At 35.2% G+C, this 15,805-nt stretch overlaps 1 protein-coding gene across 1 annotated transcript; it reads left to right on the forward strand.

Annotated features, from left to right (window-relative positions):
* Positions 1–269: 269 nt before the first annotated feature.
* Positions 270–14,637, forward strand: LOC107004702 (kinesin-like protein KIN-7D, mitochondrial). The gene is made up of 25 exons (XM_015203009.2): positions 270–944; positions 1,069–1,166; positions 1,362–1,451; positions 1,750–1,802; positions 2,936–3,001; positions 3,204–3,257; positions 3,569–3,628; positions 4,188–4,266; positions 4,358–4,425; positions 5,767–5,823; positions 5,902–6,006; positions 6,529–6,633; positions 6,834–6,941; positions 7,017–7,148; positions 7,315–7,497; positions 7,924–8,067; positions 8,651–8,791; positions 9,478–9,597; positions 9,687–9,737; positions 9,869–9,916; positions 10,058–10,204; positions 11,089–11,835; positions 13,726–13,855; positions 13,940–14,062; positions 14,153–14,637. The coding sequence occupies exons 1-24, from the start codon at positions 607–609 to the stop codon at positions 14,020–14,022; spliced, it is 3,207 nt and encodes a 1,068-aa protein (XP_015058495.1). The 5' UTR covers positions 270–606; the 3' UTR covers positions 14,023–14,062; positions 14,153–14,637.
* The last annotated feature ends 1,168 nt before the right edge of the window (positions 14,638–15,805 follow it).

Genomic DNA, 15,805 nt, shown 5'->3' on the forward strand with positions numbered 1-15,805 from the left:
CCTACCGTTTAAATATTGACTTTTTAAATTCTTTGATCAAATTAAAGATTAAACAAAGAAAACGGCTAACTAGAGTCTAGCGTTCATATTATTTAGTTAACAAAATAAATCTTAACCATTAACTAAATACACACATGTCAATCAATCAAAGCCACATTAGACCAAATATAGGGATGGACTACATTTGGCTTAATACTCTCATCTCTCTCATGCTTAAATTAAAAATTAAAAACCACTATAGCTAATAATAAATAGTGCTTTTAGTACTAGTATAATAAAATTCAAACCCCCTACTGCTCTACTTCCACTCTCACATGTCAAAAAGTGATTCTTCTATGCAGTTGTTGGTTGTAAAGAACAAAGAAAAAATGAATTATCCATTCACAGTCACACTGTCATTTTATTTTAGTCTGGAAAAGCTAAAGAAATCGAATATGTTGTTCCACTTTTTCCTATTCAACTTAGAGCATGTGACCATCTGACACATTCTTCTTCACCTTCTGAGACTTTGAATCGGTTACACGCACACGCATATATTGTTGCTTTGACGTTATCTTTGATACGAAGTCAAGTATTTGGTTGAATATTATTTTTTACTGCGGTCAAATGGCTGCTTCTTCGTCTAGAGGACGAAGTAGCTCGCCATCGCCATTTCATTATCGTAAACAATCAACTCCATTTTCATCTTCAAATTCATTTATGAATGGTGGTCGTCTTATGCCGAGATCAGTTTCTTCTTCAACTACATCGTTTATTGGCTCTGCCTCTGGTTCCAGATCCATGACTCCTAGCCGGAACCGAACTGATTTAGCTTATTCACGACCTCACGGGAATCGTTCGCCGGTTAATTATCCTTCAGCTGAGGAGTTGTTGGTTAATGAGCCGGTGGATATGTCCAGATCGGGAGAGAGTATTTCTGTGACGGTTAGGTTTCGGCCAATGAGGTAAATACTAGATCTAGCTCTTTTTTTTTTTGGATCTATGTATTGGTTTATTGGAGGGATTTGAGGTGTTTTGACGTTTGAAATTGAGTTTCCTGATAATGCGGCTGTTATCGTGTGGTGGCAGTGAAAGAGAATATCAGAAAGGCGATGAAAGTGCTTGGTATGCAGATGGTGATAAAATTGTGCGGAATGAGTATAATCCTGCAACAGCTTATGCCTTTGGTATAATTCTAACCATTTTTTTTAGTCTTTTCATGATTTTGATTCTGCTGCTGTGAAAAAATTGAGTGTATTATTTTGGGAATAGTATGAAGTTTAGATATTTTTCCCAGATCATTTCTTAGTAACTGGCATTGCCTTTTATGATGGCTATTCCAAGTTTAATTTTTTTTTTCTTTTTCATATTCTGATTTCTAGATAGAGTATTTGGACCTGATACAAGTACCCAGGATGTTTATGAAGTAGCTGCCCGACCCGTTGTGAAGGCTGCAATGGAAGGCATTAACGGTATGATAATTGATTGTTGATGTGTAATATCTGTGAGCATGTAAGCTTTTAAGCTAGAGAGAACATGTCTATGAGTTATGTCGTTTTACATAATTCTTTTCAAAAGCCTTGTTTGAAGAAAGCTAATCTCTGCCAAGTGATTAGCAATAGTCGAGCTATCCACCGAATGTGCTGATAGTACTAGACGACTCACAGTTCCAAGGGACTACATTCTTGGGCTGAATTTTTTTATTTGAGTGTGTAGCGAGTTGCATTTTCCAGTTTAGTTTCATTGACACAAGATCTGCTGATTATGCAGGCACAGTTTTCGCTTATGGTGTTACAAGTAGTGGCAAGACGCACACTATGCATGTAAGTTATTCCTTTGGGATATCTCCTTTTTTCTTGAATTTCGCAGAAGCTTTGCTGACTTATGCTGCATCCCATACAAACAGTTTAGGATTATTTAACTGCTAACGCTGACAAAGTTAGTTTAAGAATATTTCTTTATAATTTCATTGGGCTAGTGGTCAATGAAAGTGGGTTGAGATTCACGAGGTCGTAGGTTCAAATTTTAGTGGAAGCAAAAATTTTTCCCCATCTGTCCAAGCCTTGATGGATAGAGAAACTCAATACTTGTGCTGGTTGGAGGTAGCAGATGCCCTATAGAATGAGTCAAGGTGCACGTGAGCTAGTCCTGTCACCACACTTCAAAAAATAATCTTTATTAAGAAAAAATTAATTTAAGAACATTGTGTTACTTTAATATCAGTAGCATTGTTTAAATTGGACGATCAAACTTAGTATTTACTTCATTTTGATCCTTCATTTGCCAAGAACACCCCCCCACCCCCCCAAATAGACTAAGGATATATCCTTATAAAAGCGCCTAAAGGCCCGACTAGTGTTCAATAGAGTAGGTTGAAAACCATGAGGTTTCAGGTTCAAATCCTAGCGAAGGCAAAAGACTAGGTGCTTTCTTCCCCATCCTTTGTGGATAGAACCCGATACTTGTGCTAATGAGAGGTAGTAGGTACCTTGTAAAATTAGTTGAGGCGGCAAGAGCTGGCCCCGATTCCACAATTATATATAATTTATTTTTGATAACCGTGGTTCCCAAGCCCTGTTGCGCGCATGTCGACATATTTTATGGTGCACCTGCCACCTCCCACCAACAACATGTTACTCTGCCTACCCAAGACTAGAATAGATGGAAAGAAATCACCTAGTTTTTTTTGTTTCTAATGGGGTTTGAACCTGAGCTTCATGGTTCTCAACCCACTTCATTGGCCACTAGACAACCCCCTTGAGTGTGTTTCTACAGTTTATATATAATATAAAAGAACGTAGTTTAAGAATAGAGTGTTATTTTTATGTATGTAGCATTGATGAAATTAATGGTTAATTAAGTATTGCTTCATTTTTATCCTCCCCCCACCCCGCACCCCTTCCCAACCGCAAGTTCAATTTATCACCATATTAATTTAAGATATTGATTCCTACAGGGAGATCATATTTCTCCAGGTATAATTCCGTTGGCGATAAAGGATGTTTTCAGCATCATTCAAGATGTAAGTCAGCTTAAATTACATGTTCACTAAAATTTTGATCCACGCTTCTCTTGAAGCATGGCTCTAAGGCACATGCCTTTCTTCACTTTTATTCAAGCTTGAGCAATTCTTGTTTAAAATTCTAGAATGCCTTTATGAAGGCGTGACTTACTCTTACTAGTCCAAACAGAAAGTGTGACTAATCTTAAAAATTGTCTTGCAGACTCCTGGATGCGAGTTCTTACTTCGCGTATCATATCTTGAAATTTATAATGAGGTTAGTATCGTGCTCATTAGCCATGTACTTATAAATATGACGAAAGTGGCATGAACTAGAAAGACTAAAGATTAATTGTACTGAAAGAGCATCCTTTGTTACAGAGGCTGTATCCATCTTAAGAGTTCTGGTGAAATTTATGATTCCCTTCTTCCTGTAAAATAAAAGACAGCTGATATATACTGTGAAATGATTTCTGAAGTAGATTTATCATCTCTCTGTATGCTTTTATACGTGGCATACTTGTTTAATTTCTCGTACCAAATATTAACTTGAGTTAGTGTGCATGCTCGTCATGGTTATGATGCCAGGTTATCAATGACTTGCTGGATCCAACTGGCCAGAATCTGCGTGTCAGGGAAGATAATCAGGTAGTGGTTGCTAATAGTACTAGTTTTTGTTGTTCAAGGAAATTGCAGGATTATTGAGCTAGAGTTTTTATTTGTTTAATTAAAAAAAGGACCTGTTCCAGGAGTTAGTTTTGGTAGTTTGATCTCTTTCCTTTGATGTTTGTTTTTGAAGATGAGAATGATTCAGGAAGAAAAAATAGCACAGTACTCCTACAAATGATTGTTTCCAAGAAATCATTGAAAATTATCAAGAAACTAGTCTCCCAGCATGCCATATATGTTTGAGATTTATCTATAATATCAATTCAATATGACTACCTCCTTATTTCTCAAAAGTAATAAATAAGAAGTAGAAGCTAGCATATTAAGTTTGAAGTGCTTAAAAGGTTGAGATCATTGATTTCCTCACATGTTATTTCAAATTCTGCAAGTCCTATATCTGATAGCCTCGGACCAAATCCTGATGTTTCTGGTGAAGTTCTTCTATCTATATTAGAGATATTAATGTTGCTTTCTAAAGTCCTGACTTTATATGTTGCTCTGTAGTCCTTAATTCTTTGTACATGCAATGTATGTGCAGGGTACTTATGTTGAAGGTATAAAGGAAGAAGTTGTTTTGTCACCTGGGCATGCACTTTCTTTCATTGCTGCAGGGGAAGGTAATTGGTGTAAGCTATTCAGGTCTGTCTTTGTTGACAGCTGTGGTTCTTGTTACCTATATTGATATTGATTATCATTTGCCTATTCCAGAGCATCGACACGTTGGTTCCAACAATTTCAACTTGTTTAGTAGCCGTAGTCACACAATATTTACCTTGGTGAGTATAGTATGATGGTTCATTGTTATGTATTGCTTATTGCAACTAGAAACTTTTATGTCATGCACTTAATTTTTGAAGGAATGCAAGCTGCTGTGTGTAATTATGGATAACTTTCGGTAAGATGGGAGAATTTGACCTGCTGGTCTATTGGGTCACTCTTTCTAGTAAACTTGGGTTTCTTTCATTTTTTGTTGGGAAGATAGACTGGATAATAGCTGATATCCAGTGCATATGATACCTAAATTGTTAACCATACAACAATAACATACTCAGTGTAGTCCCACAAGAGGGTCTAGGGTGGTAGAGTGTATGCAGACCTTACCCCTACCTTGTGAAGGAAGAAAGACTGTTTCCGAGCCTAAACATATATATGTAATTTCCATTTCGCAGCCTTTGAATGATAGAACTATAAAAACTTTTAGTGCTTCAATAGAATGCTCCATTTTATTTTTCTTCTTGTTTTTTAAGTGTCAACTTTGTGTGATAAATTTTATTCCATTGGGATGGGAAAATGCCTTCTTTTGTTTAGAATTGGAGATGGAATTGTGAAAGGTTGAGATTTTTCTTATAAAAAAACAACGGAAGTTTGAACTAGACAATGTCTCATTGTGACTTGATTGATTTTGCAGGGTGACTAATCTGTCAACCCACATAATTTTGTTCCTCTGCATAATCTCAAAATATGTTTGTTTTCCAAGTTTCATGATAATAAAGAATCTGCCAGTTCTTAGAAAGTTGCATGAGGAACTCTTGTTGAATGAAGACCTACAAAAGCATCCCAAATATATATAATTTTCTTATTTGTCTTATTTATTCATTGTTTAACATTATATAAACTTGAATATCTGTAAAGAACTAATGATAATAACTTTCCTATAATATCAAATCCCGGTACGGTGTTGGGAAGAAACTTCTGCTGAAATGGGATTATGGTACTTAAATGTGTGTTGCAGGTTCGTTTATCCAATTAGCGCTATTAGAATATTGGATGAAAACTGTTGGGGAAGTAACTATTTTTTTTTTTTGGTTACTTGAATAGTACGTTGGAATAACTGTCAGTTATGCCTTATCGAAAACTGTCAATTATGTTTGGTCCATTCCTTGTGACATTTCTTTCTTGAAAGCAGTGACGTGGTTTTTATCTTGATTGTTGATATTCAGTCTTCAATCTGTAACTGTTTTTAAAAAAGCTTCAATCTGTAACTGCTACTGAATTTGGACCAAATAGCTAAATCCTTTGGTCTTATCTTCCTTCTAGTGTAGACATTTCAATTGTTATATTTGCTACTGGGTTTTGGCAATCACGTCTCATTGTATACATTATTTCACGTTGTGCAGATGATTGAAAGTAGTGCTCATGGAGACGAATATGATGGAGTGGTCTTCTCACAGCTTGTATGGCTACTGGCTTTGTGTGTTCTCTAATAAACAACCGTGCATCATAGCATCTAATATTTTTGCTTTTCCCGTTAGAACTTGATTGATTTAGCTGGATCTGAGAGTTCTAAAACTGAAACAACGGGATTGCGGAGAAAGGAAGGATCATATATCAACAAAAGTCTTCTGACTCTTGGAACTGTAAGTACTAAACCATCAGTGGTTAAGGGTCTCCATGTAGTTTTGCTATAACTGTTGCATATTACCCTCTGTTGTAATATCTCAATTATGTGAAAAATAAAGGAAAAAAAGAGAGAAAAAAAGACTATTTACCCTCTAGGTTTTCATTACCCAAAAAGAAAAAAGAAAAAAAGAGAGAAGACTCTATTGAATTGGTTGTAGACAATAAGAGGGCTCCACATGGAGGAGTTGAGGCTGTGAGAAATAAGGCAAATTGAGACTAAATGAAATGAGGAAATTACATAAATATCTAGATTCCTAATTGTGACAGAACTAGAAAGAATATTCTATTCGACTAACCTAAACACATGAAATGAATCTAATGTTCTAACAATAACTAAGTCATTTCTCTTGGCTTTCAACAAATTATTTATGCTCATGATCTATCATTATTTTGCATTTGGGGCTAGCTGATGAGTAAAGTAGATTTTTATATATTTATTCAGTTTCAGTTTGACACCTTGATTCTGCAATCATGCATAGGTCATTGGAAAGTTGAGTGAAGGGAAGTCATCTCATGTTCCTTATCGGGATTCTAAACTTACTCGGCTGCTCCAGACATCACTGAGTGGGCATGGACATGTGTCTGTAAGTATGATGAAGATATACAATACATTTTCATTTCATTGACCTTTCTTTTCTTTATTCAGCTGTAATGCTTTATTTGATATGCATCTTTTACTCCTAAATTCGTATCATCTGTTCTCACCTGATACTCCTGTTGCTTGATAAGGCCTAAGGAGATTACAGATAGGTCCAATTTACCTCTTCTTTCATGTCTTCTGTAGCTCATATGTACTGTTACTCCTGCATCAAGCAATATGGAGGAAACACACAATACACTGAAGTTTGCAAGCAGGGCTAAACGTGTGGAGATTTATGCATCACGCAACAAGGTTTGCTCTGTTTGTAATTTAAATGTTGTGGAATTGGAGTTGTGAAGGATGAATCTTGATATATCTGTCTTTCAGATTATTGATGAGAAATCCCTGATTAAGAAATATCAAAGGGAAATATCATGTCTCAAAGAAGAGCTTGATCAACTAAGAAGTGGGATGCTTGTCGGTGTTAATCCTGTAGAACTTATGACTTTGAAACAGCAGGTAATTTTTCAAGCTACATAGTGAAGCTGTCTACCGCTAAAGATCAGAAATGTGTGCTCAACTAACTATATGCTTAAAGACATCTCTACTTTATAAGCATTTGGGGATTAGAATTTTGGCTGTAATTGGGTTCTGGGGCTTATAACTTATTCATGGTCCTCTGCAGTTAGAAGAAGGGCAAGTGAAAATGCAATCAAGATTGGAAGAGGAGGAGGAAGCCAAGGCAGCTTTAATGAGCCGGATACAGAGGCTAACTAAACTGATCCTTGTTTCTTCAAAGAATTCAATCCCTGCGTATTTGGGTGATGTTGCTGGGCATCAGAGGAGCCATTCTCCTCCTGAAGATGATGTAAGCTGCTCTTCCTTTCATCATGACTTCTGTTTCTTTATGCTGTTCTTTGCCACTCAAGTACATCGGTAGTTGGTATCTGAATCCTATCCTCAATGAAATCTTGAAGATGCATCATACTTTCTGATTTTCAAAAGACTTTTGGCCGGTAGCTTGGTTTGGTACTACGCATAGTTTCACTTAGCATGCACTAATTTTCTTCTTTCATTGTTTAACCAGTTTAATGCTGTCCCTCTATTTCAGGGAAGTAAAAGTACTCTTTCTCATTTTTCTTCTTTTTATTCTTATCTCAAATTCAAAGTATTTAAGGAATAGTTATATTACACATTATTCTTTTCTTGCAGATGATATGATATGTTATCTAGGATAAAATATCTTTTTCTGTGTATTGATCTTCTATCCTTATTCCCCCTACTCTTCCATCAGAAGATGGATAGTTCTATGCTTATAGATGGCGAGAATCAGAAAGACCCTTCAGCAGATACTTCTGATCCGAAACACAGAAGATCTTCTAGCAAGTGGAATGATGATATATCTCAGGTGGGGAATGCAATCACTGAATCAGCTCAGGTGGGTGAATATATCATTGTTTTCTTTCTGTGGTTTAAAACTTCCCATAGGCCTTTACCTCTCTAAATTTCACATTCTTAAAATCTTTAAGTGGAGAAGACTACCATAGTGATTCTTAATATTGCAAACATTAATGCTCTGGTGGATTTGAAAGATTTGTCATAAACATAGATGTTAGTTGGTCATTTAAGCTTTATATTGTGAAGTTTACTGCGAGTGCTTTCTGAGGTCTTGTCTTTCTGCAGAATTTGATGTGTCTGCATTTATATTCCTTGTGAATTAAGAAGTTACAATGCCGAAATACTCAGCAAGCTCATCATTTGTATTAGGAATGAGAAGTTATTTAATCCCAATAGCTATACTACATTTACTTCCAAGTCCAGTATTGCACATGTAGATTTGAGTTTCCTGCACCTCTGATTTTTGAATGGGGCTTAGATAGTAAAGCTTTCAGTCAATTCTGTAGTGTGTTTAGATAGTAAAGCTTCTAGGAAAAGGTGCAACATTATTGCCCTTTACTCGTTTATCAGGTTTTGATTTTTGTTTTCTTTTTTCATTTGATTGTCTTTTTATTTGATTATAGGAAGGAATTTCAATGTCTGATCAGATGGACCTTCTAGTTGAGCAAGTCAAGATGCTTGCTGGAGAGATTGCCTTCAGCACCAGTACATTGAAACGCCTTGTTGAGCAATCTGTTAATGACCCCGAGAGTTCGCAAACACAAGTAACTCTTGTCTTTCTGGACTCAAATGTTTTATAACAATTTGCCTTCTAGTTGTAATGAGACTGATAATTTTATGAGTGATTTTTCTGCTAGGACTAAACGATTTGTCGAGTCACTTGTAGAAATTAGAATGTGATATCACTAGGTTCTGCATTCTGCATCTCTTGTAAGGTCTTCAATTTCTAATGTTTCAAGAAACTTCAATGAATTTGTCAATGATGCTTTTCAGAAAGTCATGTGTATATAATAGTGTTTCAGCTGTGGAACATAGTCAATTCTAGAAGCATCACTAGTAACAATGGGGTCTCTTTGATCTTTAAAGTTCCTAGGATCCTACAAGTTCAAATCCCCTACAGAACACTAGGTGATTTCTTTCCATCTGTCCAAGCCTTGGTGGGCAGAGTTACCGTACCTGTTACTGGTGCGAGGTGAAAGGTATCACGTGGAACTAGTTGATGCACGCAAGCTGCCCCATACACCACAGTTGTAAAAAAAAAAAGTTCCTAGGATCTTGAATGCTTGACGACCTACCACAAGATGTAGCAGTTTGTTCATCCTGACTATTTTGCTTCTTCCTTGAGCAATTGCAGCTGTCTGAAGCACATAGATACAATTTTCATTCAATCCTTTCAGTAGATGTATTTTTTTGTATCTGGACTTATTGTAGTTCTGAATTCTTATGACAGATTCAAAATTTAGAGTGTGAAATTCAAGAGAAGAGAAAGCAAATGAGGATGTTGGAACAACATATTGTTGAAAGTGGTAAAGCATCTGTTGCAAATGCATCCTTCGTCGAAATGCAGCAGGTGATGTCATGTTAACCTTTTCTACTGTCATGGACATTTCTCCACCTCTTACGTGGCTGTACTTTGTCTCATATTACTATTTTTGACAGACTTTGATGAAATTGATGACACAATGTAGTGAGCAGAGTTTTGAGCTTGAGGTTGGTTACCCTATAAAAGCTCAGTCAAGTACACTTAACAAAAAAATCTAAAAAGTCTCATTCTTGTTACAAGCTTGTAACCATCTATTTTTTTTGGATTAAGTTGGTTACAATTTGATCTTGTGATGCAGATCAAATCTGCAGATAATCGGATTCTCCAGGAACAGCTGCAGAACAAGGTCAAACAAGGCATTATATCTTGTTGCAAATGGAATAACCTAGTTGCTAAATATTATTGACTTTTCCCTATTCATTTTATAATGAGTAGCTTATTGTATTTCCTAGGCATAATTTGGCTGTTACATTTATGGTGTTTTCAGTGCTTAGAGAACAAGGAACTACAAGAAAAGATTTGTCGTGTTGAACAGCAGCTAGCTGCATTTAAGGCAGAACAAGCGAATCCCTCATCAGAAAGATGTGTATCTGATGAATATATTGATGAGCTTAGAAGGAAAATTCAGTCCCAGGTGATTTTAAGAGCTTTCTGTCCTCTGACTTATTGGTCTGCATCTTGAGTTCTTGAGGTGGGTAGTAACTTTTGATGGTAGTTATTGATCTGATAAACAGAGGATCTTTTATCTTCTGGAAAAAAAATGGATAAGGGTTTCCTTGGGGTGGGGGTTTCTCAGGAGCAAGTATAGCCTGATTACCTGAGGTTTAAATACATGGTGCAGAGTGCATCATGCCTTGGATTTCAATAAAACATAAGAGGAATTCAAGGACTATATGAAGGTTTAAGAAATCTTCTTTCATACAAGTTCGACTAAACCAAAAGAAAGAAGAAACCTTTGTTATCCAAGTTGATGGATTTTTCTATTGAAAAGAACCTGTTGTAATATGTTTCAGAATAATAAGTAGTTCAAAATTTCTCCAACTAAGGAATTTTAATGATTTGATTAATGGATTTGATGAGTGGGCCTATTCTCTCCCTTCTCTTTATCCTAAGTTAATGTATCAAGCTTTACCTTTCTCTCTGACATTGTTAGGTGTTCTGTGACTAAAGTTTTTGCTTTAGAACAATCCAATGCATGTCGCCTAAACACATTATTTTTGTTGTGATTGACTTTCTGTAGTTTTTGTTTTCTTGACGAAATTGGCAGCTAAGGTTTATTTTTGAATGAATTGGTAGTTTAAGTACTTATGTTTTCAGTATTTAATGAAAATAAAAGTTGACATGAATCTGTGTGTTGAACTTTTGATCTTCTATGGCTTCGATTATCCCCAATTATCAGACTAAATCTCGAGACCCTTTGTTTAATGACCTTCATGATTGTACAGGAACATTAATATGGTTGTACATGCTTTATTTGAATTCATATCATGGTTCTAATATGTTTTGCAATTTGAGCAGGATGTTGAGAATGACAAGCTAAAGCTGGAACATATTCAACTTGCGGAGGAGAACAGTGGGCTGCATGTGCAAAACCAGAAATTGTCAGAGGAAGCTTCATACGCAAAAGAATTAGCATCTGCTGCTGCTGTTGAACTGAAAAATTTAGCTGCTGAAGTCACAAAGCTCTCATTACAGAATGCAAAACTGGAGAAAGAATTGTTGGCTGCTCGAGAGATGTCGAGATCTAGGAGTTCCAATGCACAAACTGGTAACGTTAATAGCAGAAAGCATGGTGAAAACATAAGACCAGGGCGTAGAGGCCGGATTTCTGGTCGAGTAAGTGAAATTTCAGGAGTGATTCATGATGACTTCGACACGTGGGACCTAGATCCTGAAGATCTAAAGATGGAGTTGCAAGCAAGAAAACAACGTGAAGCAGTTCTTGAGGCTGCGTTGGCTGACAAGGAGATTGTGGAAGATGAGTACAGGAAAAAGGTAGAGGAGGGAAAGAAAAGGGAGGCTTCTTTGGAAAATGATTTGGCAAATATGTGGGTGCTCGTCGCTCAACTAAAGAAAGAGAATAGTGCTAGGCAAGACTTGAAACTGGAAGCCGACTGTCAATTAAGTGGAGAAGGCAATATGGTGAATCCAGAAATTAATGTTGGTGACAACAAGGATCTCATCCCTGATGTTAGCCAAGACGGGGTTCATACAAATGCAGCTGCTGAGATTCTGAAGGAAGAACCTCTGGTGGCCCACTTGAAGGTAATTAAGCTTGTCCTTTTCTGATCGGTTATCTGCACCTTTGTCTGGCATGTAGTGTTTGACATATCCTTCTCATTCATCTGAACTTTCTGATGTTGTTTAACTTTTGTGTGAACATTTGTAAAATGTTACGTAAAATCGAAAGTTGGAGACAATTTTAGCTGTAAACTCCATTCTTCATTTTCTGGTGTGGAACTTTCTTCTTTAAACCGGGGTTGTAGTTAATTTATACTTGTTTGTTCTAATGGTAGTTGTGGAAGAAGATCAAAGTGGTAATTTGAAAGTATTTTGGGGAAAATATTGCTGGAGAGTTAACAAAATCTGAATAATCAAATAAATTTATTTTTTTACAGATGAAGTTATATAGAGTGCTACTTTCTGTAAATATGTCAAATGGATTTTACATTATGAAAGTATGTTTTATGTAAATAGGATGAAGAGTCGGTGATAGGGATGTAAATGGGGCAGGGCAGGGAGAGGGCAGGTCAAGCTTTGACCCGCTAAAATTTTAAACCGCCTGCCCCCCTTCCCCTATTAAATGTTAGTCCTATTCTTTTCAGTGCTTTAATCTTTCTAACAAAGAACTATTTAATTTTTAAATCATAAAGGATTGGGTATTAACAAATACTGTTGGCTTTTCTTATTATTAAGCATAAAGGATGACTATTGTGTTTGAGTCTTTTATTAATTTTTTCAATAATATCTTTTATTATTGAATCAGTGGAAATTGGTCTAGGAATCTGCCAAATTAAATACTTTGTCGTGTTTCTCTTTTGCACACTCCTTAAGAAAACATTAATTAGGAGCTTTTGTGCGTGACTATTTTACCCTCATTTATATCTTAAAATATAATCACTCTTCATCAAAAATATCTACTCTATTGAGGTGTTCGTAATCTTCAAGAATAATTATTACCAAGTATAAAAGGGAAAATAATAAATAATTTTGTCTTGAACTTCTAAAATGACAAATAATTTGAGATAATTATTTTTATACATCATGACACATAATTTGAAAAGGAGGGAGTATTGGACAAGAATCAGAAGATTCCCATTATAGTATAGTGAAACTAGTGACATTACACTGATCACATAACAACATTCTAATATTGAATTAGAACACATCACATGAAGAACAACTAACTAATACTCTCACATCCTTTTTAACATTATGTGATATAATCGATATAACAGTTTTCCTGATTGCATCTGCAGTCCTCTTTTAAAATTTATATCTAATATATATGTCATTCTATACATGCACATTCAATATTATGTATTTATCACTAATATCTTTGTTTTCATACAATTATTTTTTGGTTTTTCTAATTTATATTTGTATGTTGAGTGAACAAAAGTGTCCATTCTGGTTACCTTGGTATAAAGGAAAATAATTTCTTATCTCTTCCTGTCTGCATTTTTCTTTCTATTTTAAGGAAAATAATTTGTTCATCTTCTCCCTGTCTGCATTTTTTCTTTGTATTTTAAGGGGGGTTAGTTTGACAGATAGATTCCACTAAAATAAATTAATATTGACAAAGTTCGTCACCCCCTTAGTACCCATAGAATTCATCATCTCTTTGGTGAACTTGTATGATTGGTAGTATTTAGTAAGCTACCAACAAAGGTGAGATAGTCAGATGAAAGAATGGGCCAAATGCCCAAAACAACCTTGGCCCCCTGCCCTGCCTCATTAGAAGTTCTTACAATATATGTTTTTTCCTGTCCCTCCCCACCCTGTACCACCCCATTTGCCATCCCTAGACTCAGGTATCACATCTTACTGTTTCGGCTTACTAGAAAGTGGTGCCCACTATTGTTATTTCTGTGTCATAATGACTCCAAAAAGAATATGGGAGTTTTTCATGATGTTTTACATTTGCACCTCCAGGCTCGAATGCAAGAAATGAAGGAGAAAGAACATAGACACTTGGGCAATGGTGATGCAAATTCACATATATGCAAAGTATGTTTTGAGTCACCTACTGCTGCAATGCTCCTTCCTTGCCGACATTTTTGTTGTAAGATGCTATTTTAATTCTTTGCTTCCATTATTTGTGCTCTCATGATGTATAGGCTGTTCTGATGTGGTCTTAATATTGCAGTGTGCAAGTCTTGTTCCCTGGCTTGCATTGAGTGTCCAATTTGTCGGACAAAAATTGTAGATAGGATTTTTGCTTTTACTTGACTTTGCACTTCAATTGCATGGAATGATGGTGCACAAAAAGGTTCTACTCCTCATGAATCACACTTCACTTTTACCTCTGTGCACACATACATCCTGAAAAATATTTCTTACTGTCTTCTCTTCACTGCAGGAGTTCATTTATTCTCGTCAACTTGCCATATTCTATTATATTCTTTTATTAGTTCAACTGTATGTAAATTTCCCGCTACCCTATTCAAATGCGATATCATTTTTACAATGTACTTAACCAAGGACTATCAAAGAAGAAGACAAACCAACAGAGGAAGTGACGCAAATTAGTAAATCTGAAGTTCTCAAGGAGTTGCTATATGATCTCCTTGACCTTTAAATGTAGTGTATAGAACAGATGTGTAATACAAAATGTCATGTTAATCTTGTATTTTTTTTTATTTTTTTTTTGCAAATTTTTTAACCGTCTATATCAATTGTCTGTAGTAAGAGTTGCTAGATGATGTATAAGTTGTAATTGTAATTGATTAACTCAGTTGTCATGTAGTTAGTTATGCAGTTTGATATTTGTTAGAGGTGGTTAGTAGTGACACGAATATCCCCAAGTTTTTTAACTGCAGGTACTTTCTTTCTCTTCATATTAAAGCATGAGCGTTTGTGTTTTAATGGTGGATGATGTAACGATACTCATGTTCTTTTTGGGTTTTTTTCCCTATCTTTTGACCCTTAGTTTCGATATATCATTTGTGGCTTGTGAGGATAGTGATATGCTCAAAAATGACACCTTAAGATGATAGACTCCTCAACTTTGTCATTCGAAGCTGATATGTCCTTGTTATGAGAGTAGCTTATATATATGCTTATCGTTATACAAACTGTTTATGTGCACCCCTACCGTTATAAAATGAGTTTATATATACCCTTTATTTAATGAAAGTGAAAAAATTAAATTTATATTTTTAATTTTTAATTTTTTCTAAAAATTATTTAGGGGTATATATAATTCTTCTAGAAAAGTTTAAAGTATATTTTAATCTTTTCACATACATAAATTAGTAAACTCAAACAATGTAACAGTTGAATCCTGCAGAGAATAGGGAGAAAGACTACAAATTTAACGAATATTTGATGAATAGTCTAATTTATATTATGTGAAAGTGGAAAGGATTTTGTTTTTATTTAAGAGAAAAGACATAAAGTGACACCTGAAATTGTTCCGAATTTTTAAAAAGATACCTTAACTGTGCAGATGTCTATTTAGTACTTTGAGTTTAAATTATATGATTAAGGAATTACGGCTGTGTCCCACAATAGAATGTCCTTTTCTTGAAGTCATGCAATTACAAATATTGAGTCTTTGGATATGCACTCACCATTATGAAATCTTTTTCGAGAGTTTTGAACAATTTATGATTCGGAAAAGGGCATAAAGTATCTTTGAAGTATTGAAAATGGTACAAAATTACCTTCATCCACCTATTGCCTCCAAAATACCCTTTCCACCCACTTATTGGCTCCAAAATACCCTTGTCATCCACCTTTGTGTTCAAAATTGACCACTTATTTAACGATTTTAAATTTAAACTATTTATATATTTTTTTAAATATGTGGCACTCAACTATTTGTTATAATTTAACTTATTAGTATAATTTATAAATCAATCCACTACCCACTCATTACTAATTAAACTCCACCAAATTAATAAATCTGTCACATTACTAATGCAATAACAAGAAAGCTACTGACAATGAGTGTTTTTAAAAATTTGAGGTGAAAATATTTATAGAAATAAATTATCATACATTCAAGTGT

This window comes from Solanum pennellii, chromosome 11 (assembly GCF_001406875.1).
Source record: "Solanum pennellii chromosome 11, SPENNV200".
NCBI classification, from domain to species: domain Eukaryota; kingdom Viridiplantae; phylum Streptophyta; class Magnoliopsida; order Solanales; family Solanaceae; genus Solanum; species Solanum pennellii.